We start from the raw sequence: 27351 nt of genomic DNA on the forward strand, positions 1-27351 counted from the left end.
TTCGTATTGAAACAAGTAATCGGTAGAATGTTGGTAGGCATTACACGTTGGGTATATCTATACTTACAACAGAAATGGGGCTTTAGTTTCTTGACGATGGTCTTATTATACACTAAACTTAAATAATAATAATACTTTTGGTAATACTTTTTTTTTATAATAACACATTCATGAAGAAGATTTATTATTTTTTAAATCTTTATGTTATGCATAATTTTTTATTAAATCATTTTTAAAAAATAAAACAACAGTAATTTTATTTAAATCGAATTGGGATACATAAATACACTTTTTTTTTATAAATTTATGTACACAATAAAATAATAACGAATTTTTTAATTGATAGTGTAAGTGATTACTTAATTGTTGTTTGGAATTCATTGTTACAGTGTGTTTAAAAATTGATGGTGGCTTTTCATAATGCTAAGGTATTTTTAAGTTTGTTTTGTTTGTTTACCTTTTAATTTTCATAAATTTTACCCATCACGACAATATAGATACCTACAATTTTAACTTATTTTACTTTTGGACCAGAGAGCCGAATTGTGAACTAAATTTTGAAAAATAAACTCAACTCAGATGCCTATAAAAAAATTTGATCATATGCGTGTCTTTGGAAATAAATTAAATAGATCGTACTATGTTGGTGGTAAATTATGCTGCCCCATTTTTCTTGCTTTTGCCTTGGAGGGGGCTGAAAATTATTTCAGGATTGAATGAGATGAAGGTTATGAGTGGATAACATATCGAAATTCAATCATTCAAAATTAATATGCTTATCCCCTCACTTTAGTCATCATTGAAATAAGCGACAAAATAAGGCACCCTGGTCTCTCACCATCTTACGGTCTAAAAATAACAATTAATAAGGTAGAAACAGGCATATCTATAGTAGCTATGATATGAGTCTCCCACACCGGTCAGAAAAAAAGACCCTGAGCTTTTAATGAAATTAAATGAAAAATTAAGGTAGATTATTTGAATTGTCGATATTTTTAACATTTAAGGAGGGTGACTCGCCAGTAATAGAAAAAAATAAATTAGTAGATAATGATCCGAATTTTTAGTATGTTATAGTTCACGAAATATATTATTGTATAAAACAAAAATTTGGGTATCTTACCGTTCAATTAAGAGAGTTTTTATTAATTAAAAATACACTAAATAACATAACCATCCTCATAACAGAATGTTATTTAGTGTATTTTTAATTAATAAAAACTCTCTTAATTAAACGGTAAGATACCCAAATTTTTGTACTATAACATACTAAAAATTCGGATCCTTATCTACTAATTAATTTTTTCTATTATTGCCGAGGGACCTTCTTTAACTGTCGCAACACTTTGGCAAAAAGAGCTTCCGGAAAAATCTAAAATCTTGGTATGGCGGATATTGGGGAGGGGGATAACGTAATTACTGCCTCCGTCCAAAGCAGAAAATAATCAGAAAGAAATTGTTAATTTTTTACCTTTAATTTGTGTATAACAATTTAACGGTCAAAGATAAAAATCGCTTTAATTAACTAAACGACGTATTTTGTTAAAATCTTAATTTTTTAGCTTTTAACATTTTTTCGTCCGACACACCGTTTTTTTTAACAAGCTAAAAAACATCAAAACAATGAAAATTGCCGCTCAAAATCATAATTTTTAACAATGAAGCCCATGGTTTACAAATTTTTGTTGTCACCATCGTATTCAGCTCATTTTTATATAAAAATAGTCAATAAACTAGTCTCTTTAAATTTCTGACTGAAATGGCTAATTCTCCCAAATAATGTAGGTATATATAGGTATTTTAGAGTGATTAACTTCCAATAAGAGCAATTATCAATAAATTAGCAAATAATTATGAACATTAGATAATTGAATACGGTTTTGTTTCCTCCAGTAACCGACATTGATAAATGTAGTTCATATTTTTGATCTGACTAAATTATCTTGTTCAACTTAGTTAAATAATTGTCGTTGCTGAGAAAGCTTTTATGTCTTATTTTCTCATTTATATTCATGTGGAAGTACTCTATTTTTGTAATACCTACTGCAAAAGTTTAATTTTTCGAGAGTAGTGGTATAATGGTAAAAAACTTCCAATCTATATACCTACAATCACAAAATAATTCTATCTTTACTCATGCGGAACTGTGTAAGTAGTTTATTTCTAAATACCTACTACGGAATTTTAATTTTCGAGAGTGGTATAACGGTATGAATTTCTCTCATCTGAGTTGACATCTGAGTTTAATAATGTTTTTCTGATACTATTGTGTCTCCACGGCACCAGAATGGAAAAGCAAATAATATATGATTTATTTATTTTTTCAATTTCTTTTGGGAGTAGTACATTTTAGATTTTTTACACGGTGTTCTTAAATGAATAGGTCTTATATACTCACATTTGAACTGAAATCGACCCTTTAATCAACGAATCAACTTTATTATTGTCTGAGTTAATTGTTGATATACCGTGTATAGATAAAATTTTTAGTTGACTTGACATCTTTCTTTTTTGAAGATCCTGGATGTTTAATAAGATTAACTACCCGAAATTTTGTATTTGCAGCCATGGAAATGTATACACCGACTTATTACTATCTGACCCAAGAATTTTAAGAGAGCTTAGACCGAATGGAATAACTTCTTTTTAGGGTGACTTTATGGCTTCATAGAAGTTTTAACACAGGGGTCGAAGAAAAAGAAAGAAAACATGTGGATTTACTTTCAAAAGTATATGCTAATAAATGGACAATTTTGGCCAGATACATTATTTGATCAAATTTTACTAGTCTCTTTCCTATCAAAATGGAAAAATTTGCGCTCAAATGAAAGACTATTGCGCTCAACTTTTTGAACCATAATCTTCAATTTTGTACGATGATTCCCGTGACATCTGGATCGACAAAATTCAACTTTAGCGAAATCGTATTTCCGGACAGTGCACCAAAAATTCACTCGAAGCACTCGATATTTGCATTGAAATTGCGTTTCCAAATATATACCAAATTATTACTTATTGTTGTTGTTTACTTATTATTATGCATACGATATTTACATCATGGTCTATTCGATTATTTTTTGTGTCTAGAACTCGAATAGCGTAATTGGTAGGGCGCTTGACATGAATCCAAGAAGTCCGGGTTCGAGTCCTTATTCGAGTGTATTTTTTTCAATTCTCTTTAAATAATATACCAAATTCTTCGTAAATTAGCCTCATTTTGCCTGTGATAATCTGCGACGAATGAAGAACGGTCCTTTTCAATTTTTCGTCAGCTCAAAATATACCTTAGATCGATAATACCTGAAGAGTCGGTACGCACAGAGTTTTAGAAAAGTTTTTTCATGTACCTCGAAGAATTAACTTATTGAAAAAATAGTGCCTTTATTTCTATTCTTTTTTATTTTTTGCTTTATTGAGTTTCATTATAGGTAATAAAATTATTTGCATTTTATTTTATAATTGTTTTGGAAATCGATTTTTAGACTACAAATCACTTGTACATTTTATCAATTTATTTTTAACGAATACCTAACTAAAAAATTGATTGATATAATTTTTCTTTTTGTATAATTGTTTACTAGGCAAGACAAAAAAAGTTTTATTTTTTAATTATTTTGAAATAAATTTAGTACATTTTATTTTTTAATTATTTTGAAAATTATTTTTTTAATTAGGTATAAATTTTTACTTTAAATCTTTATTTATTTATTTCTAAATTTTATAAAATAAATCTAATTTTAGTTTAAAAAAATAAATTTTTGTACACTTATATTAGTTGTCCGCAATTTAGTAATTATTGCCTATAAAAAATAATCATTTTTCATATTCAAAAATTAATTATAATGTGTAGTTTAAGTCAGAAGAGGTGTGTGTGTGTGTGTGAGTGTATATATATTCTTACAGAAATTCTTTATCAGTTGATTAGAAATTGCAATCAATTGTTTTAAAATTGATTACTGTAAGCTACTTTTCATTTGTATAACAATTTACTATCTTAGCACCTACATAAAAATTTATTTCCTATTATTTTGTATGCTTCATAAATTTTTAGTCGTATATCTTCTAAAAAAGTTGGACTTGTACCATACTTGTACTGCCGATCAAGTAGGGGTGGGGATGTGCTATGAATACATTTAGACATCTCCAGAGCCCCCAGTTCGAACGAGATGAAGTTCAGTATGCAGGCTTCTTTACTACCTAGATAGAACGATGTTATATAATTTCATTAATGTGAAGGGGATTTCCGAGGGAAAAATTCCATTTCTTTCGACCTTTTTATAGCTGATTGAGAACGAAGCTTTGATTTGGAAATTTTTTAATTTAACTTTATTTCGCGTCGGTTGATAACAATCCTATCATTCTAGCATGAATACAACAGCACAATTAACAATCAAGCACTAAAAATGCAACTAGGCCAAACATTTTTACGGGATGTTGTTGAGTAGGTTTTGCACAACATATAAAAATTTTATTCATATTAAAAATTTGTTTTTTCATACACTTTTTGAAGAGTGAAAATCGTAAAAATCGCGTTTTTTCGAAGATTACGAATTTTTTATTTGGAAACTGGAGGGTCTATAGAAAAATGCCGAATAACATTTTTTGTTAATTTTGATCACAATTATATGATAAAATTTTTTCCGAAGCGATTCGGTCAATATTATTTATTTGTTTAAATAAATTTAGTTTAATCAATATCCTACCGGGTTATCCACTGGCAACCTGTAGTTTTATGTTCAGGAGCATTTTAGCGGATCTATTTATAAGATAACAAATATGTGATTATTTTTAATTATCTATTCAGTAATCTATACAGATATGTTGAGGTATTTATTTACTCTTTTATTTAGTTAGTTTTTTTGGTACAACGGTACATACAATTTTATTTTATTTTAAAAAACATGTTTTGATACTACTGTAATTTATTTATATAGGCACCACAGGTTTATCAAGAAAAAAAATAGAAGTAAACATATAGCCAGACAACAGTCTTTATTGACAATCGTAACAAATAAATTAGATTATTTTATTAAATCTCCTTTTTGTTATTTGAAAAATTTAATTTACCGTTTTAAGTAAGTTAAGACGCTCCAAGTGGCGCCAAATAATTTATAACATTTTAAATTTCAAGTAATTATAATGAGACCAAATAAATAATTTGCATATGTAGTAATAAGGGCCACAATGTATTGCCGGAATAAATGTTATTACTTGATATTTACGGTATTATGTATAGACTGGGAGATGGTGACGTATTTCCAAAAATACTAAAAAATATTGAGGCGTCTATAGAGACTATTATATCAATTTCTTTTTTAAACTTACACATCAGAAATTTGGAAATCTAATTGAATTTATCTATTCTGCTGCTTGAAATAATAATAATAATTATTATATTAGTAATAATTTTATTTAAAAAAGGCTTTTACAACAAAAATATACAAAGCTTCTGAGAGTGCAATTAGAAAAGTAGATGATATGGAGCTATTTCAGCTAAATATTCTTTTAATTTCATTTTAAACTGATCTAGTTTAACCTCTGATTGGATTTCATTCAGTAATCTGGGTACAATTTGAAACCCGTATACACCGGAGTTCTTTCAAAGAAACTAGTTTTGTGAGCAAAAAGGGTAGTTAAGCTGGCACTGGCATTCAACATTTTCTATACATATTTCAACAATTAACCGAATTAACTGAATTATTTGTATTAACTTTTTTTTCTTTCATATATACTAACAATTTATGTATATAAATACCCCAATAAGTTAGAATCTTGTGTTTTATAAATAGATTTTTGCAAGTACTTGTACTGCTTGTCTGAAAGTAATTCTTTATAATCCGATTTTGGGCTTTAAAGATTCTATTCGATTCATTGCTAAGTCCCCACATTAGAATACCGTATTTAATGTTTGACAATACATTTATTAAAACTCTAATTTGAACGCAAATGCCGCTTAGCTTTTTGCATAAGAGCGTTATTAGTGGAGAAAATTTTAAATTTTGATCTATGATTATACGGATCTAAAAATCTTGTTTGATCAACATGTATTAGATCTGTAAGATCCAGAGAAGTAAACGTATGATCAGGTTTTAATTTATAGTTTACGACACAGGGTTTTTCAAGGTTAACTATAAGCTGATTTTTATTACAAGAATTTTTAACATTTGGATTATCCGTTCTGTTACCAACTTTGCATCGTCGATGTTTTTGCCGCTCACTAGAAAAGTGACATCATCTGCGTACATAATAAATTTGCCAAATGTGTTCTTTTAAATCATTTAATGTAGGTAACAGTTGAACAGAATAGGACTCAATATAGTTCCCTGTGGTACCCCAATGTTTGTAAATTGGGTCTTAGATCGCCACCATTCAAAGTACTTCGTGCATTCATTTGCATAAATTTTTTCAACAAAAATTCCTGCTGGTTGGAATAAAATATTTGATTTTTATCAAAAAAATTACTTACTTACTAATAATTTTCTCTAAAATTTTTAAAACACCGATATCTAACAAGTAAATTGAAAAGAAATCATATTGAGTTTTCATTAATGACTTGTCTACAGCGACCTTCGCAAAGTTAAGACAGATCGATAAACGTAAAAATCGTCCAAATTGTTGTGTTTGCCCTCGCGTTTGATCTCTGGTGTGTGTAGACTGATAAACACATTACCAAACCTTTGCGTCCGCGTCGCGCAGTAGGCTGAAAAGGGAAACACTCAATTGTATAAGCAAAGACACGAGTTAGAGATACAGATAATAAAATTATAAATTGGAATTTTTTGTAATGAAGTTGATTGTAAATAAAAAATATTATGCATATTTGCGTAACAAGCATAAAAAAATACTAATTAAAAAATGAATTAAAAAATGTTAAATTTCTGTCATTAAATCTAAAAAAATGTAAACTGAAATTAATGAAGGCACTTCATTTGTATACCCTGTAAATATGAAATATGTATATATCATGGTATACTAATTTTAGTCCCAAGTTTGTAGCGGTTAGAATTATTGATGATACGGACAAAATTTTGGTATGGGTGCCATAAAATCACCTAATTATTCCATTCCCGTTTGTTCGTCTGTCTGTCTATCAACACGATAACTCGGAAACGAAAAAGCTAAAATTTTTAAAGCGTACTCAGGACGTAAAAAATTTTAAATGTAAATAATGTTTCTTATAAAAAAATTAACAACTTTTATTTGAAAAATTTTTTCGTAAGCATCATTATTTATCCGCGAGGACGCAAACAAGGACAAGACTTTGGTGTCCATTTTTTCCAAAACATTAAAAGATAGAGAGTTGAAAATTTACAGGAAAGTTCAATTACTGGTCTTGTGAAAGATTCTCGTAAAACGAAGAAATTTCTAGCAAATACTTTCAGTTTTTAAAAACCAAAACAAACGGCGGCCGAAAAGTCGCCATAATTTATTGGTTTTTTAAACTCTCATAATTTATTAAAAATAATGCAAGCACTGACATTCAACACTTTCTGTGCGGGATATTTGCACAATTTACTCTTTCAATTGTTTGTTTTCACGTGTTTAATATCTATTTTAATATTAAATTTATCAGCTTATCAGTACATAATTAGTTAAAAGAACGCACTTAATTACTAAACGATCAAAATGATTGTCGTATTCGTATGTTATAAATTCTTGATTACAATCGAGCTTTTAACTTCACTGGAAAATTCAAAAATTTGCAATTTTTCAATGAGTCATACATTTGTAGCAATTGCATACCACGTAGTTTTTCGCAACTTAGTTTTTATAATAAAACAAGTGAAAACAAACAATTGGCTGAGTTAATTGTTGAAATACCATGTATATACAGTGTTGATTATTCGATCACATTACACATATACCTATACATGTCACACATACAAACTGATAATCCCATATTAATACTATAAAATTTGCATCTAATGTGTGCCCTCGTGAATAAAAAGTGATTTTCGATTAGATAATTTATAAATGCAATTTATGGTAACCAAAAATTTATCATTTGATTTAATTAAGCTCATTTATAAGTCTAACTCGGTATAATTGGATACTCCACTTGGGTGTATTTGAAAATATTCGATTATTCGTCCCCACTTTCTCGCTCCACCTTTCCACCCCGCATGAATGAATGTTAAAAATAGATAAAAACAATCCTTGAAGCTGAAACTTATCAATATTTGAGCTTAATCGATGCACAACTTTTTAAGTTTTTGAAGTACCTCACTGTCAGAAAAAGTGCCACAGTTAAAACATTCTAAGCGTACGCATCATATGTTATGTTATATAATAGTAACACTTAGAATGTTTTAAAACGAGCATTTTTTGTGACATTGAGTATACATTATGCATGTGTTATACATAAAAATCTTCCTCTTGCATCACTCTATCTATTAAATAAGAAACGCATCAAAATCAGTTGCGTAGTTTTAAAGATCTAAGCGTACATAAGGATTAGAGACAGACAGGCAAATTGAAGCGACTTTGTTTTATACTATGTTGCATTGATTTCATTTCTCGAGATACTCTAGAAATCCTGGTCAAAAAAGAAACCCTAAATATGAATGGCTAATCTTATAATTTCTATAATATTTCAAAAATATATACTTATGAAATTTTTGATTCATAATAATTCGTGGCAGAACAAATTATATGCTTATTTACAAACAATAAATATAGGAGAAGTGGTAATGAATTTTTAAAATTTAAAAAAACTATGACACATCTCAAGCATAATATTATGATGATTACGCGTTTGTTGTTAGACGAAGAACATGGTTTTATATTAATATTACATGATCATATGAAGAGATCATTTAACTCTCACCGCTCGAGCTCGCTACAAACCATTTTAAACACATATATTTTAGTACATTCACATTTGCTTTTGAATAATAAATTGAATTGAAATCATTTTATAGGTAATTAGTATTAAGAATTTTGCGGTTCCAAATAAAATATAATACAATTATTTAATACTTTTGTTTGAAAATTATGAGCAATGGGTTTTTTTTTATAAAAGTGTGTCAATTTTACGTGAATGTAATATTAATAGAAGCACTGAAAAAAAAATTAACATAATGACAACTTCATCCCGAAGTTGGCCGTTTCATATTAAGGTAAAAATACTTACTTTTAAAATAAATACTTTCAAACCATTTCCTAGTGATTGGAAGTACAGCTAAATATTTGTATTTACAATAGAATAGGATTGAAATTAAAATATGAATTCGTTGATACAAAATCACTGAAGTTAAATAAACAAAATCATTACTTCCATGAAAGAGATTGATTTTAGTTTAAAATCATACATTTTATTGATGGGAAATAAAATTATACTTAGTTAGAATATATAAATAATCGTGTAAATAAAGCGAATCGATGAATTAAAAGAATATTTCTTTGCGTTTGCTATAAATATAGGATTTGGTTACTACGAGCACATACCTGTTATGTTTAACCAATATGCGGTTGTCTCAACTTCATGAAGATTGTTATTACCAGTTTACAGAGATTTTTAAATAAATTTATTGATCATTTTTATAATATTTAACATATTTTTATAAGTATAACACCCGTTATAACGTCATAAATTTAATTTTAGAAAAAAAAGTTTAAAGTAAAAAGTTTTAGGAAAGTAGATTTAATAGTTAAGTTATAAGCATTTTATTGTTTAAACAAATATAAGAAGACATATCGGTCAAATAGTCAATAAGTAAATCGTCATGATCGTATAAGTCATAAACGGTTAGTGATACAAAAAAAATTAGTTTAATTATCTACAATAAAGGTTATTACCATTTTTGGTCTAAAGTGCACGGTTATGGAGATATAGCCTAAAACGGTTTTTACTTCCCTCGCCTATTTTTGTAAGGTTTTTTTGCATTTACATTTAGTACGTGATACTGAACCTATTTAAATAATAAAATACCTACTGTAATTTAATGCAGAAAAAAATTCTCTGTAGTCCCTTACCTCAGTAAGGGCCCTATGACTGTCAAATTTGTATCACATTTGGCCTTATGATCGATCGTATAAAGTTTATATGATAAACGATCATCATTAAAATCATAATTTTTTAGACCGAATTATTCATTTAGCGTATCAAAAAAATTATAATTCGAAATATCATACATATTTATTTTTAAATAGCTTTTTGTGTGTTCGGTAAAATATTACGAAGTATTTATTACATCTAATAGTAAAGTATTTATTGTACGCTAATTGATGAGAAAAGATTGTCGACATGCGCTGTACACATATGGATCAGTATATCAATATATCAATAATATTACTTATTATGTAGGTAATAAATATTTTTTCCGGGTCCGTACACAATAAAATTAAAGAAATACAATTTAGTTCAGATTTCTCTTAATTAATTGCTGTTTATTTGTAAAAAAAAATTTGATATCTAATACGACAATTTATATTAGAAAAATTAACAAAAGTATCTGACGTTATGGGGTATTGATTGATTGATTGTTGAGTTCTTAATTTTTCAGATATTTTATCCAAAAGTAGAAGAAAAATAATATGATATTTATGAAGTAGTAGCTAGCTTTGCATTCGTTACTTACAGATCAGAATTTAGTGACGTGAACGAAAATATAAATTTATTATGATATTTTATTTCAAAGCATATCCAATATAACAATATTGTAAAAATGTTGTGTACTATATAGTACACAAATGAACAGCAATAGTACACATGCTTACTATACACACAAAATTATCTTAAATCTAGTGTTCTTTTCTAGATTTAAAACACTTGTTAATAATACAACAAAGCACAACCTCTCCTATGCTCTCCATGTTAATTATACGAAATTTAATTAAATTTATCTCGAGTAGAGACGATCAATCGACTTCAAATTTTTATGGTAATTGTATTATTATATTCTTAATAAGTATAATTAAACTTAAAATTTTCTGTCGATATGCCCATAGCGGAACAACAGCCTTAATGTTAAAAACATTGTACGCAAACTTATTTTTAACCCGCGGCGCAAAAAAAGGTGTTGTAAGTTTGACCGCTCTATGTGTGTATCTGTCTGTCTCATCGTAGTTCCTAAACGGATGAATCAATTTTTGTTTTCTTTGAAAGGTAATTAATGAAGAGTGTTCTTGTCTAAGTTTCGAGAAAATCGGTCCAGTTTCGAGAGAGCTACAAGGTAAAAACCGCATTAACTTCAGTGAAATATATTTTGTATCTCTAGATTCGGTTTTACATGCCAAGAATATGTACAAACATACACAAAGTTTGTTATTACCTACTTATTAATGTAAATCTTACTTTGCCCCAAGCAATCCCTAATTAGAAACAAGCAAATTAGACCTTTGTTTACTTATATTCTAGTCGCGGAAACGAAGCACTGAAACTAGAAAATTTGAAAAATTAAGACGGATTTGAATGCGGTTTTCAGCATCCGTTTCGTAAGAGCGTCAGGAAATTTTATATAATCAGTTGAAACTCGTTACACGAGGGTTTTTTAGTGTCGCTGAACACAAATATCACGACAGAATTGGTCACCGAGGTACCTGGTGCCCCATTCTGTTGCGATATTCGTGTTCAGCGATACCAAAAACTCCCTAGTAACAAGTTTGGAATCATTTTCATCTTTATTAACCGAATTGTGAATTTAGTATATTTACGGTTAATTTATTGATTTCTTATAAATCAATTTAGGTCACAAAATTTCCTGACGCTCTAACGAATCGAATGCAGAAAACCGCATTCAAATTTTTCGATCTTTGACTGTTTCTAGTGTTTTGTTTTCGCGACTATTTATTCTGAGACAAGCAGTTTCTAAACGTAAAGTTGTAGGTTTATATGTTTTATATTAAATACAGTAATAACCAATTGCCAATTTTCTTGAACTTTAATAGGATGACTGAATTTATGTACAAAGACATGTTTATATTTTTTATTGTTTATAAGAACTTTAAGAATTTTGTAATATGGAACCATTACGTTACGGTTTAATATTGACCTAAGTATAATTTTTATTTCAATTATTTGTGTTAAATCTACTTAACTGTTTTTATTATTGTACTTTGGCTTTGTGTATGCTATAACTTGTACTTCTTTCTGTACAGTTAATATTATATCAATGAACATCATTATTATATCTATCAATTTTATTTTTAAAATCAATATTATCTATCAATTATAAATATTGAACTGCGATTATGCTAATTATTATAACAGTTAGTGATACGAAAACTAATACATAGCTGTTTTTATACACAATAATTCAGACTAATTATATACCAATTTAGGACGCATTTTGGATCGATTTTGATTATGCTACAGTTTGTTACAAGTACAACTAATATATTTTAAATTGTGGATTGTCATGCCAATGTGTAGAAAAAATTCAAGATCTACAATATTGCCCGAGTTTAAATTCCTGCAAACTTCATTTTTTTTAATTTTTTTTTTAAAAGTACGTTTCCTATACTTGTCCAATGATTCACATAACTTTAGAATCCTGCTCATATTTTATCTTATGAAGCATACTATTAGTTCTGGAATAAAGTCTACATAAGTAGATTTTGCAAGTCTTCTCGCATACTTTATAAAAGATCCCAGATAAAAAATAAAAGACTACAAGAAACCCATGTTAAAATTTTTCGAGTTTAATGACCCACCGGCAATCACGTTGAAAAAAATTCTCCCGTATGTAAAAGTAAGTTTAAGCACCAACCCGTCAGTTTTTCGCGGTACGGGTGAGAATATGAATGTCACACCTCTGCACCAGCAAGTATGAAGCGAATTACATAAATATCGTACAGAAATAAATCCCGTAACTTTGATACCGGAAGTTAATAAAATTTTTGAGCTCACTTCAATTTCCTAAGCCCTACGTGAATTATTTCTGTACGGCATTTATATAATTCGCTTCAAATACTTATGCAGAGCTAGTAACCAGCCACGCCGTACATATTTCCTGGTGCAGGGGTGTAGTATTCAAGAGTGTGGCATTCATATTATCACCTGTGCTCATCTGTACCGCGCAAAACTGACGCCATGGTGCTTAAACGTACTTTTACATATACGAGCATCTTTTTCAACAGGATTAGAACAAATTCGTTAAAAATGTTTTGCAAAATAATAAATAACAGTTTTATTTTTCTCTTTAATAGGTTTTCAATTTTTTTTGTTAACTTTTGACCATCATGTAGAGAACCAACGATTTTTTTGAGACAAAGTTATGGTTTTGACAAATATAAATTGTGAGATGGATAAAATTTTTTTGTTATTTTGAAAAAGTTTGATATACATACGCGCAACCTTGGTTTCTCGACAAGCAAGGATTTTATGGAAGAATCACTTTTTGTCGCAAAATTTAAAAAAATAGCCTTTTTTCCTTCGGGTAACTGAGTGGGCATACTGTATACAATTAAATATCATGTTTACTACACAGGTATAAGTGCTTTATAATAGAAAATTTCTTCTCGGACCGGCGGACATATACAAGGTGGATCAAATTAATATATTATGGCTAAGTTTTGTAATAATCCAAACAAAAAATAACTTTATCAACAGTTACAAAGTTTGATGAGGGATATCATGTTCTCTCATCAGATTGGACTTAATTATCAAGGTTGCTTTAATAGTTTAATAGTCAAGTTAGTTCCCAAAAAGTAAGAGATATAAATAGAATAAAACTTTAAATTAGAAAGTTGATCCTCATAAAATAACTAGCATTTTTATTAAAAATAGTTTTTTTTTTAAATCGTTAACTTTCGGAGGAAATGCAACTTAAAATTAAGTCATAATTGCATTTAATCGAAAGAATTGTAGGTCAAAAAATTGTAGGTAATAGACACAGGCGAATGTCCTCTATTGCTCTTGACAACTTTTGGATAAAACATTTTTCTGTAGCTAGTTTTTTTTTTCGATTAAATGCAATAATGATATATTATTAAGTCGCAAATTCTCGGAAAGTTAGCGGTTTTGGACAAAATGTTTTAAATAAAAAATATTAGTTTTTTTATCAGGATCAACTTTCTAATTTCAAGTGACTATTAAAGCAATTCAGAAAACAATAGGTCCAATCAGATGTCAGAAATGATGTCCTCGATCAAACTCCGCAATTTTTGTTTAAGTTATTTTTTGATTGGTTAACTACAAAACGAGCTGTTTTAAGGCGCCATGTAGCATGCAACATGGAATCTGGACAAATTTAATTGAACTTTGTGCAACGTTGTCGCACGCCTACAATAAGCAACACTTTACAACAAATATCGAGCCACATATCGCCCAGTGCTGCTTCAGTGGAATTGCGCCTTTAGTCATTGTAGTTTAGTAGTTCAGCTTAAATGTGTCTAAAGATCGTTGTCTAATAATTATGTAGATTAGCGTCCAGGCTAAATCAAGTGATGCAAAATTTAGAATAGTTTTAAATTATTACTTAGTTTTTTAAAAACACCCCTTGAATAAAATATGTTAGTACCTATACAAAAAAAAAATAATAATACTTATATAATAAATATAACAATTTATTATGATTGTGACTGTGCCCTACTATAAATGATTTTGCCCCGTTATTTTATGTATAATAACGGGTTTTCATTTGCACAAAAATTAAAGGTAGTGTTGATACAATACGTATATTATGCTCCTATATAGAGGTATATATTATTTTGACATTATTTATGTGTAGGATAGGATACCACATACCAAAGAAATGAATCAATTACCAAAAACTTTTTTATCAACTTTCTTTCCAAAACTTTTTTTTCTTTGAAATAAATTACTATTTAAATCTATTTTTGCAAGTTTGTATTATAGTTTATTGTTTAATTTTTTTTTTTAATATATTGACTTGAATACTCTAAACAATGAGCTAGCAAATTCCTTAGAACGGTTTTTTCGATCGAAAGTCGCTCTAAGGAATCTGTTTGAAAGAAAAAAAAAAAACACTTATATGGACGTTTCCAAAAAAAAATAGTGTATGCAATTATTTGATAGTTCAGATCCTAAATTTGGAAAACAACTTTTTGAGGTACACACTTCGTAAACATGGGGGATGTATTCGTAATATTATCAAAAACAAAAATCTAAAAAAGTTGCACAAAAATTTGCCCCGGTTAATTGTTGAAATACCATGTATAGACAGAGTTGATTACGCAATCGTTTTTTTTACGTCATGTAAGTAAAGAACGATAGTCACTCTTAGTCACAGTCATGTATATTTAACACGATTGTGGTGTCACATACAAATAACTGATATTCCGATAGAATATATACTATATAATGTTTTAAACTAATTTGCGCTCTCACAGGTAAACAGTGATGTTTACGAAAAAATGTTTAAAACAAAAGTTCTTTATTTTTATCTATAAGGTACATTTTTTATATTTAAACTTTTGTTCTGTATCTAATGGTTTAAAGAAGACTCAAATGGACTATGTTGCTCATTTTGGAACTCAACCTTACTTTTTACGCCCTAAACACGCTATAAAAATTTCTTGGGAACGTCCTTAAATTCCCTCAAATTTCGTGATTTTGTGTTTCACAATATCAAAGATGTACCTAAAGACGGGAAAAATTTAGAAAATTCTACATATAATGTTACAAATATAATCATCAGGCCTGGACTTCTTCCCGAAGTAATTGAACCAAGCCCTCAAAAAATAACATGAAATACTATTGTTAAAAATTTCTTCAGCTATTTCTGAAACTGTCAAGATCTCAACGAAAGAGTTTTTGCTCTCTCTCAAAATATTTAGGTAGTCTGAGTAGTCTGAGTAAAAACCGCCAATTTTAAATCGGCTAAGCAATGCCGCCATAACGTAATATCTAACAAATAATTTTTTAATTTTTTACAGAAAGATGACGTCACGAATACCAGTATATGTAATATTAGTAGCATGTAATTTAATACCTTTCGCATCACAAAATATAATAAATAATAATATCGACGAAGAACCAACAATCGATAATATTGCACAAGATTTCCTTAAAAATAGTGAAAACAATGATCTTTTACAAAATATACTACAATCAGAGAGTGGCAAACAATTAGGTGGCATGGTTATGGAGAACCTTTTAAAGAGTGGTGGTGGTTCAGATTTACTATCTGGTTTGGGTAGCATGTTAACAGACGACAAAGGTGCATTAGATTCAAAAATGTTGGGTAGCATGTTAAAAATGTTTACCGAGAATGCATCAGATGACTTAAATGCTGGTCGACCAACACGTAAAACATCATCGAACGAGCCATCTTTAAATGGTTTAATCAAAGATTTTACGGGAGACTTTTTATCAAATGGAAATGCTATGTCCTTATTATCCTACTTACCAATGTTGATGCAAACAGTTACGTCATACACAGAGGAAGATATTCATAATCATGAAAGTGAACATGCGTCCCATTCGTGGCTAGTACCACCAGTGTTGGAAAAGGTCCACATTTTTTGGGATCACTTTACACAATCTGAATTAGGTAAATCATTGTATTCACAATTTGGAATTGGAAAAATTTTAAAGAATTTTGCCGATAAAGACGGTAACTTCAATTTTGATCGATTTGTTGAATTAATGGACAATCAATCATTCCGACGGTATTGGATTAAGAAAGCAACAAGTTCTTTGGCTGATATTATTAGCTATTTTGCTGATCCAATGATTCAAAAAAAGTAAGTGTTTCGTTTAATCCAAGGAAAAACTGTTTAAAGACTAAAAAATATTTTATAACAGACTTAAATGTGATTTGTATTGAGTAGAGTAATTGTAAGCAAAGCAGAAAGTATATCCTCAGATGATTTTCCCCAGTTGCAAACGCTTTGAGGCTTTTTGAATGTGTTTAGCCCGAAACGGTTGAACTCGTATATATTGGACCTTGGGTCGCTTAGTAGAATTCAAGTACCCATTTAGATAATTTTTCAGTCTCTTTGTTCCCATCGATTGTTGACCGTCTGGGCTCCCAGCCAATAATGACTTTGGTATGTCTACCCAGATTATTAAGTGATTCTAAGCACTCCAAAATAGTTTTGGGGTTTATTTCAGGTTAATTTAGCGCTTTGACCGCAGCTTGTTATGACATACTCTTCAGCTTGGAATATCAAGCCGTATTTATATGCTGCCAGCCTATAATCATATAATACAAAAAATATACATCCAAAAAACCATCCAAAAATTTTTTTCGATTTAATCAAAGGTTTGCTATGAGACTTTTTGAGAACTATTTCCCATCTGTAGCCGAAAATCTTAAACTTTCGCCTTAGCTGCAATAATTATAGCTCATTCAAATTTGTGAAGTGCCTCCATTGTCATAGTTGATGTCGAATACATACAACTTGTAATACTACTAGCTTCACTCTGGTATTTGGTCCACCACGCTGGTTTTTTGTTTTTGTCCGCTTGACCACATTAGGCGCGGAAATGATCGAGGCTTTATTCCAATTCAGGTAGCAAATGTTTAAGATTGGAGTTTTATGGTTAATTTCATCATTTTGTTGTGATACGCCTCTGAATGGTATGCCCCTTTGAAGAATGTTTCCATTCAAGAATCATTCCTTAACTTTTTGCCTCTCCATCAAAGCCCTGCAGAGTCTTTGTTTTCCAGTAGAGGATTTTATAGTGACTTATACTTTCTTTATTTTAGAGAGAATTGCAGGTGAACTAGTAGTGCCCTCACCTCTAGTTGAGTCTCGAACATTAGCTTAATTAGTCAGAATTTTATCGTACCCCAAAATTCGTACGGCAGACAACCTTAGTAGTACAGAATGCCGAAGTCTTCTTGGAATTTTGGTTTATTGAAAAAAATGGTTAGGAGAGTTTTCCTTCCACGCCCCCTTTTGATCCGAAGTACCGAGCTTCAATCAATCAGTAAGGTGGTACAAGTCGATTAATTGCTCCTATCCGCTGCCGGCAGGTATAAAGGTTAAATAAAGATGTATAATAATCGGCCTCACCAATATTTTTTTTAAATTTTTCCTAAATGCGCTGAGTTAATTGTGGATCTAAAAATATGTTCAGTTGAAAATTATCCCCAGTTTCATATTTAATTTACCTTGTTTAACGTTTTGATTGATTTTTTTAGGTATTTTACGAATGTTATGTTCTTAACCAATGGATTCTTAAAAGCACGTGGTTATCCAAAACAAGTATTGTTTGACACAAATCGCCCAACAGAATCAATATCAGCATTTTTAAGTTACTTCACAAAGAAATATTTCTCATATAAAATGGATTTCACGGAATATGTGCGGCCAATTGTCAATTATGTTGAGGTATTGAGAATGAAGACTTAATATATTTTATTTAAAATGAATTACGATTTAAAACAAATGATAAATAGTGGCGAAGAGGAAGTCTATGTATTATATAAGAAACTGAGCTCTTCCCTCATATTATTTCTGTAATACCAAGCTAATTAAACTTACAATTTAGCAAGTTAGCAAGTTAGCAAAGTATCGATGTCAATACGATGAAAAACTTAATATCTCGATTACGTAAATAGCAAGTCATTCAAAAGTTACAAAATTACTAATAGACGCACCAACGATTGTATATAAAAAGAAAGATATAATTGCTGATTTTGTTTTTTTTGTTTTGCAGGCTTTAATACAAATGGCACAAGATCAAAGTAATGCATTAAAACGTGGTATTAGCACACATTCAGTGGCTGATAAAATAACCGACATATTAAATATGGAATTTATTGAACCAATATTACGTGTATTTAGAGCGTATCGGTTTGGTAAACGTGTTCCTAGATGTGATAAATATGTGATGTGTGTAATCAATCAAGAGGACCAAAACAAAGATAAAAATAATACATTGATGAATATACGATTAGGTTTAAGTAAAATATCTAGTTTTCTCGCCAGTTGGTTCTTAAGTTCACATACAAATTCATCATATTGGTCATTATATCAAGCAATTACGCATAGTGATAATGCTTGTTCGGTAAGTTATTTATTTATTATTATACAATCTACTGGGCTTAAAAGTAACAACCACCGCTTTATAACCTTCAGCTTCTCGTGATCTCACTTATCCTCCTTCCATAACACTCGAAGGGATTGTTTTACACAGCTAACATACATGCACAGTTTTCATACACATATACGCATTTTTTTTAAGTGTAAAATAATTCAATGAGTATATCAGAAAAAATGGCTATGAATTTATTTAAATTAATTTTTTTATTTAATTTTTATAGAAATCTTTAATTTAGGGTTCAAAATTATGATCATAGATGGGGCAGTAAAATGTCAAATTCAATTTAATTTTTTTTTTAAATATATCTTTATAAATTATAGTGCATTTATTATTCTGATGTATGAGCTATACTGTTGTACAGTTTCATTCAAATCCATTCGGTAGTTTTTGCATGAAAGCGTATAACTAACGAATATTTATAGGGAAACATATAAAATATATAGGTTTAAACAACCCGTTAAATTATGTATAGAGGCAATCATAGTCAGTATATAATCGGGATTTTAAGAAAAGAGTTCAGGACTTAAAGAATAAACAGCCGAATTATTGTAACTCTCAAATGACATACATGACATGTCCTGTATGTTTAAAATAAGTATCTATGGGTTAGCAGTTTTAATTAGTTTGATATATTATTCATTCATCTTCACAAAATTTCACATTTGTAATATATCAGTATCAGGATTAGAACGGGATTTGGATCTGGATAGGGGTAGGGGTTACATATCAGGATATAAATTAATTTAATAATACTTAAGCACTAATAAATTCAAGTACAATTACAAAACGCTTTAATAAAATTAAAAAAATTAACAACAAACCCAATTTTATTTAAAACAATTTCTACAAATAAGTTTACGATAAATTTTTCCAAATTATTTTTACAATTTTTTATTAGATTGTATTATCATAAGTCATTAAATCCATATTAAAATTTGTTATACCTCTATGACGGCTATTTTCCTTGTAATCATCCTCATCATCTTCAGATTGTTCGGTTTCGTCAAGTTCTTTAATTGGTAAACAATTAATCCTATTAATTATACTACGACGCTTTTTAATTTCCATTTTCGGCCTTGATTTTGTTCGACATAATTCTAACGAAGCCTCTTCATTGGTTACTTCATTATCGTTTTGATTAAACATTGATGGTCCAACTAGTGCCAAAAAACGTTCATTTAATTGTGCGTATGTTGTGTCCACAACATCATGTACGGGAGATCTAACATTGGTTGGAACTGTAACAAAAACAAAACAGTAAATTATTTAGTTAAGCCATCTTTATAAATTTATAAAGGACATACGTTGATACATTTTATAATCAGGATTGCCAGATCTCACGTTTAATAGATACGAAATAATATTTTGTAAAGGACTCTGCCCGCATTAATCTTATGGGAATTGGGTCTCGTTCAAATTTGTTCATATTGCGTCATCCTGATCAAAATTCTCAATGGGCACGATGATCCAAATGAAAAAATTTCTAAGCTATGCGCGTTGGAATGTTAGTCATTTTGATAAATGTTTTGAAAAAATTATAAAAAAATAATATATTTAATAAATGTTTTGAAAAATTTTTTTAAAGTGTGCGGGTGTTTTTTTAACTATATGTATGCCTGCAAGTGTAAAATTACGCACACTCACAAATTAACTCAAAAAATTGCTCGCGTTATGAGCAAATTTAACCGAAACCAAATTCCCTTAATATTTAGTGCGGGATCCTTTGTAGAAACTTCTATTCAGGTTTTTGCAAAAAAATTTTCTCTGTAACTATAAAAGACAGGCAGTTGAAAATTGTTATGTAGCTTTGGGTTGTTGGTCTATCTCTATAGTACTTATTTGCATTTGGATTTCTCAAAAAAACTCCCCTTTTCTCCTTTCTTTCCTAATAAACCAATAACTTAAAATTCACTACCAAACATGAATCTTGTATCTTCTTAATTCCGGAGAAAAGCTCCGAAACTGCGAAACATAGAAGGTTGCCCATCGGTATGCAACTTTGCTTTGTTGGTCTATAGTGCCTAATCGCATACTAACATTACTATAACCTTTCTGATAATATTAAGAGGGTGAAATCGGGATAATTTTCCCAAATTTAAATTCCGTAGTTATCCATTAATCTTAGTCATAAAAGGGGTCAACCTCGGTGTCGAAATCTATCGGAATAAGCTAAATATTTGTACAAACCTTTATTTTGACAGTACAAATGTAGTCTCTCAAAAGTCTCATGTGCGAATGTTTTTGAAATAGGGCAGAAGAACGAAGCGATATTATCGGAGTTTTTATGAAAGATCGGATGGTATTCTACGAGCATGACTTGATTGATACTGAAGCAAAATATCACACCGTTTGCTACAGCAATTTTTAAAGCCAGACCCATCTCTAATAAGAAAGGTTCACCAAGCCCGCTGCACTGGGCTTCAAAGTAAAAACCACTGCTTTATAACCTCCACCTCTCTTGATCTCACTTATCCATTAAAAGTTTTCAATTTTTTTAAGTGTAAATTCATTGAGTATATCAGAAAAGATGACCATGAATTGATTTACATTTACTATTTTTAAAGAAATCTTTAATTTATGGTTCAAAATGATGATCTTAGATGGAGCAGTAAAATGTCAGATTAAATTTAATTTTTGTTGTTGTTGTTGTTGAATATATCTTTATAAATTATAGCTCATGTGTTATTCTGATGTATGAGCTATTTTGTTGTACAGCTTCATTCAAATCCATTCGATGGTTTTTGCGTGAATGCGTAACAAACAAACATCCTTACTTTTACTTTAATAATATATAGGGATAGAGATGGGGATAGAAGATCTTGAAGTGTATTAGATTGGGATTCACGATTGATCTTGGGCGAGAATTTTACCCTCTATAACTTTTTTAAAGATGTAAATACGATTGAAGGTAAAGAAACCGAGATATTCTCAAAAAACTGATTTTTGCGACGTCTGACTTTAAATATTTAAGGACGTTGACACATGACCATATGTGACTTTTGTGACACTATCAAAATACATATTTATACAAGAATTCAGCTTATTTGGCATATTGAAATCGGACCCATAAACGGACAGACAGAATTTTGATGGTATCATTTGCAGAGTTTGTTTAATATTTTATTTCGATAAGGACACTAATTGATTCAAGATAAACGTAATAAACAATAATTTAAACTTCTAATCTAAATTACTATCACATTTTTATTTTATGAGATTGAAACTTAATTCGCTGTTGCTGTACCAATTTTTTTTGTCGTTTATGTGTTTTGTTCACGTAGTTTTATTGTGCTGATAAATTGAATACCTATAAGTTTTAGTAAATCGCAGTGTAAGACACTATTTTACGTTAAACTTACGTGTTAAATCTTCAATACCGTTAAATTCTAAATGATTATCAGTACGCGAATCGTAGCATTCATCAGCTTTACCTGATTTATCACATGGTGATAAACATTTCAAATTATTTATCAATATATTGTCATTACAATGTTGTCGAATACGAAACATCATCACAGCTAAATCCACATCACTTTTGGATGGCTTCTGTTCATGATCCGATACATATGCAGTGTCAGGTACTTCTTCTTTTTGATTAGCCACTATAATTTCATCATTTGTTACGTCAGTACTAAATAATCGTAAACTTGTAATCACATATTTCATAACCGAGCATAATCGTACATTAAATCGTTCTAATTTACCAATTAATATTTTAAATTTATGCATTGAAAAGAATGCTTTCTCAACTTCAAATAATTGGTGGCGTACGGATTTTTCAACGTCGTAGTAAATGAATTTCGATTCGATTATTGATAAAAATGTGAATTCACGAAAATAGTAACACCGAACTATTGACAAACATAAAATATACCACATGCATGATTGAAATGATAATTTACCAATTGTGATTTTGTACGAGATTGTTGATGGAAAAAACATGCTTCGTTGCGTGAACAAATATAGCATGGATAACATAAGCGTTAATACAATTACTGGAAATATTAATTGACTCAATATAGTTTTTAATTGACGCATTTTATGAAATGTTTCAATAACCCCCCGTTAAATATATGAATTTCAGTTAAAAAATTTTTTTTGTAAATACTATTTTTCTTTTCAATTATATGAAATTATCAACTTTTCCATGGTAATTATTCGCTAATGTCTTATTACGCGTGCGGTCGTAGCGCACAAAATATATTCTTTAAATAGTTTGACAATATATTGTATTGTTGTTAAAATTCATTTGTTACCATAGTGCAGCTATTATGGGCAAATATCAAGGATAACTTTTCGCTCAAGATGAAAATAACTCTAAAAAGTCAGATGGCGCACTTCTACAAAAAATTTTTTTCTACTATTAGCCTTTCTATAATTATATAGTCATAAATAACTCCGATATCATTATCTTTTATCTAATATACATGAAGAGGAAAAATTAAAATCTTAAAAACGAGGAGTGGTAAATGATCCACTTTTCCTCTTCTCCAGGGTATCCTGAGTGCTGCTTGTTGAAACTAACAATATAAAAAACTCATGAGTACCAGTACAGTCATTAGATGCTTCTTAAAGAAATGGAATTTTTGTCTGTTCATGTTTTTAACACATAAAACGGGCGGAAGGAGATCGTGGAGTCGACACTACCAAAAGTCACTTCTTTGACACTAACTCAACTCACATACAAAGTTTTTTCATGCCTCTTGCTCAATTTGTGAGAGCATTAGTGCTTCGCAAAACCTTACAAAATCCAAAAATCCACGATATTTCGAAATAAATATGGGGAAAAGAGGGTGGGAAGTTTACACTCCAAAAGACTCAATTTGCATCAATATACATACGACTGTGAAAAAAATTAAATTACTATTTTTTAAAATGATAACATAAGAAACATATATCAAATTATTAAGCTTATTTCCAATATTTTTTATGAAAATAAATTGTTTTTTTCAGGCTGTATATCCACAAGACTGTAGTGAATTTCATTTTGAAGAATTAAAGGTGACCACCGAATATTACCACAATGAGCTTTAAGACAATTTATTTAAATAATTAATTTTTATATAAAAACAAAAAAGTTTTCATCTTGCAAAAGAAATATGGTATGGACTAGATTTTTTAAAACATTCCATTTTAGTAAAAATTATTAATTTATTTTTTATTTTTACTAAAATTCATATTTCTTTTGCGACATTTTATTTATGTAACTAAATTTTAGGTGGTGTATATTATTTTAATTTTTCTTTGTGAAGTGTGACACACATTTGAGTATATTTATTTTGTAAAATATGATCCGCTTATTAACTTTCAAAAATATAAATATGTTGTTTTGATTGATTTTAAGACACATTAATACTTAGTCCGTCCATTTCATATTATTTGTTTTGTTATGTAAGTTTTAATTTAGGAAAAAGAATTTAAGAACTGAATCGTATTTTTGAAAATAGAATCAATGTTATTATTAAATGTATTAAGTTTCAAAATAAAATATTACAAGAAAATCAAGGGTATTTTTGTCTGTTATGTGTTCATGTATACAATAATTACTCTTCTTGCATACAATTTTTAAGTGAAGATGCGTCATTTTAAATAAAAATGACGCATAATTTCGCCGATGGGAAATTGACGTATCGATGTGATTTTGGTCTTAAAATACTCGTGAATAGCTCTAGTTCAGAATCTATATTTTTGGAAAGTGTTCTTGTCAAAATTTAATATGGTGGGAAAATAAACAATAGTTGATCATGATTTCGATGTAGAAATTCGAAAATTCAAAATGGAGGACACAATATGGCCGATTGTTAAAGGAAAATAGTTGTTTTTAACGTGGACATTGGGATATTCTAAATGATCCAATAGTGTCGATTGGTAAAAGAAAATTTTATTAAAAAATTTGTTTAAAAAATAAAGAACGGCAGTAGACTAAAATCTTTTATTGCGTACATATATAAATTCCTTGTTATAAGTTCCTTGAAACCTTAATTCATTTTCTTATTAAAAAAAAATTAAAATATGGTTCATTTGATATTTGATAATTTTAATTACTGCACGGATACACTACAAAATACTGGAAAAGGTTTATACTCACGAAAAATAAGACAAGTCCAATCCTTTTTGTCTTCGACAGATTAAAGAAATCTGCAAAATCAGCAGATTTGTAATGCCATCAATACCGCCACTTTCTGTAGCTCCTGAAGGTTCGCCTACATCGAATAAGTTTGCCTTTCGTTTTTCGAAAATCGCTCTGAAAAAAAATATAGATAGACTTCTTATCGTTCGTAACTTGAGTTTTTATATAAAAATTACAAAATTTTATTCAATTTCAAATCATCACAATAATTATAACAAATTCCAAAGCACATTATTTTTGTTATATATATTGTTTTGGTTTTTTAACTTATCGTAAACTTTTCGGATACAGTTTTGTTGATGAATATATTTACGGATTAGAAATAAAATTTATTTTTACTCACTTCATAAACAGAGAAAACAGTATTCTGCAATAAGTATCATAAATTCAAACTTTGTGGTCTATAATGTCGTCTTATGCGTACATATGTCAATGAACGAATCTTTCGATTGACCCATTTCTTTATACGTCATCCCGTAGAAGAAGAATGTTCGATTACAAAAGTTAAGATGATGCAGATGCTACACCAGAAAATCAATTTCGAAGAGATTTTTTCCTTGCTTTGGTTAATACTACTTCAACTTCTGTTAATGAACGATTTCAGTAGCTAAAAAGTCACGACCAAGTTTGGGGATTTTTATACGAATTCTCTCCTTTACTAAAAACGCAGAACTCTGAAGATTCAGCTGAAAAAGATTCTTATTTGTTATCAGTATGTCAAGATTTAAGTGCTACTCTCACGACCGAAAATGACTCGGACATCGGGAGGGAACTGTATGAAGAATAAAAACTATTCCGAACCATAAAACCTGATACAATCAAACGTTCATTAGAAGTTTTGAAATTCATTGTAGAAAATAAGATAATTGACGTCTTCTCTAATATTTGAGCTGCTCTCCGAATCATGCTGACTTTACCCGAGTTTGAGAACGAAGTTTTTCAAAACTAAAACTGATCAAGACGTACTTGAGATTCACGATGTCCAACACAAAACTGAATTCTTTGGCGTTGCTGTCGATCGAAAACGAAATTGGAACTCAACTTGATTTCTCCAAAACCATCCAGTAATTTGAAGAGGTCAAAGCACGCAAAGTTAATTTCACTTGATGTAGCCTATATAATTTCACATTGTACCTCAATAAAAATGTATTTTTCCGATAAATTTCAGCGAACAGTTTTAACTATTGAGAAATAGTGTGTAAATTGTCAATAATAAATTGTTCTAAACTGAATGTAGAATGATCAATAAGTTTTGGAGACCATCAAAAATAACCAGAGATAATTGAAATAAAAATCTATGAAGGGTCGAATTTTTTCATACTCGCACCGGCCGCTATCTCACCTAAAGCCGGTCCTGTCTCTGACCCTCTGATACAATTACATCATAGATAAAATATAATATTGAGAGGGAATATTCATGAAATTTAAAGTTTAGTTCAAACATTTTTCTTCCGTGACTTTAATAGAGTGAGGGCATTTAAAAATTTCTAAAACGGAAATTCAAATCTTTATACGGACGTGACATCATAGTACGGGCTTGTCAAATTTGTTGACATAATGTATGATATTAATTACTTACATTTTATATGGTATTTCATTAAATTATACTATTCTACGGCATTTTATTAGAAAACTTAATAGTAACGAGTGTAAATTCTGTGTTGTAAATTCATTTTTTTAAAGTGTTAATTATACATTGAACTGTCACCAATTGACAGATCACGTACTTTACGTCATCAGCAGAGAGCCCCAAAAAACTGCGTTTAAATATCTCAAAATTATAAATATTTTTTACTCTTAAATACAGCATTTTTAAGCAGTATTTATATTTTTTACTTTGTTATAACGGTATAAACAATGAATTAAAAATATATAAAAAAAATACATGAATATTCCCTATTACATATGAATTATAGTCCCTCTATTTTATGCTATTTTGTGGACACTTTTTGATTCGAAGAGCCTTCTCTCTACATTTCATACATAATAAGTTAAAAGCAAAGAGCATAGGATAGAGGAGAAGCAGCCCATATGAGCTAATGTAAAATCGTAGTATACGAGTTTCAGCGCCTCTACCGAGTCAGGCTTTCAAACTTAATAGTTAATAGTCACCCCCGCAAAGTAGTTAAACTTAATAGCCATACCCGCAAAGGCCTACAAACTTAATAGTTGATCGCCTCAGACTCCAGATGTCACTTATAATTATACTTCTGCTTCTTGTCTATCCTATAGTCTTTGGTTAAAAGTTTGTTCTAAATAT

The 27351-nt window shown here is 29.5% G+C and overlaps 1 protein-coding gene and 1 long non-coding RNA gene across 5 annotated transcripts; one reads left to right on the forward strand and one right to left on the reverse strand.

Moving 5' to 3' along the window:
- The first annotated feature begins 62 nt into the window (after positions 1-62).
- LOC123297072 lies at positions 63-24017 on the forward strand. Of its 4 annotated transcripts, XM_044878795.1 has the most exons (6): positions 105-140; positions 390-428; positions 15841-16650; positions 18057-18246; positions 18575-18925; positions 23915-24017. In XM_044878795.1, exons 2-6 carry the CDS (start codon positions 421-423, stop codon positions 23993-23995), a joined length of 1440 nt encoding a protein of 479 aa, XP_044734730.1. In that variant the 5' UTR covers positions 105-140; positions 390-420; the 3' UTR covers positions 23996-24017. The 4 variants fall into 4 exon arrangements, with proteins under 4 accessions (XP_044734731.1, XP_044734730.1, XP_044734729.1 ...); XM_044878796.1 differs by lacking the exon at positions 390-428 and having other exon boundaries at positions 63-140; XM_044878794.1 differs by lacking the exon at positions 105-140 and having other exon boundaries at positions 306-428.
- Positions 20041-26573, reverse strand: LOC123305668. Its single transcript, XR_006536850.1, has 3 exons — positions 25435-26573; positions 25050-25205; positions 20041-20199 (listed from the first exon to the last, which is right to left on the reverse strand). It is a non-coding gene; the product is annotated as an uncharacterized LOC123305668 (long non-coding RNA).
- Positions 26574-27351: the final 778 nt, after the last annotated feature.

The sequence above is a fragment of the Chrysoperla carnea genome, chromosome 1 (genome assembly GCF_905475395.1).
Source record: "Chrysoperla carnea chromosome 1, inChrCarn1.1, whole genome shotgun sequence".
Classification (NCBI taxonomy): Eukaryota; Metazoa; Arthropoda; class Insecta; order Neuroptera; family Chrysopidae; genus Chrysoperla; species Chrysoperla carnea.

Excerpts from the sequence above, each read along its gene's own strand:
- LOC123297072 (XM_044878795.1), top strand. Across the intron at positions 16,651-18,056 it reads GATCCAATGATTCAAAAAAA|GTATTTTACGAATGTTATGT; the intron begins GTAAGTGTTTCG and ends TGATTTTTTTAG. Across the intron at positions 18,926-23,914 it reads ATAGTGATAATGCTTGTTCG|GCTGTATATCCACAAGACTG; the intron begins GTAAGTTATTTA and ends TGTTTTTTTCAG.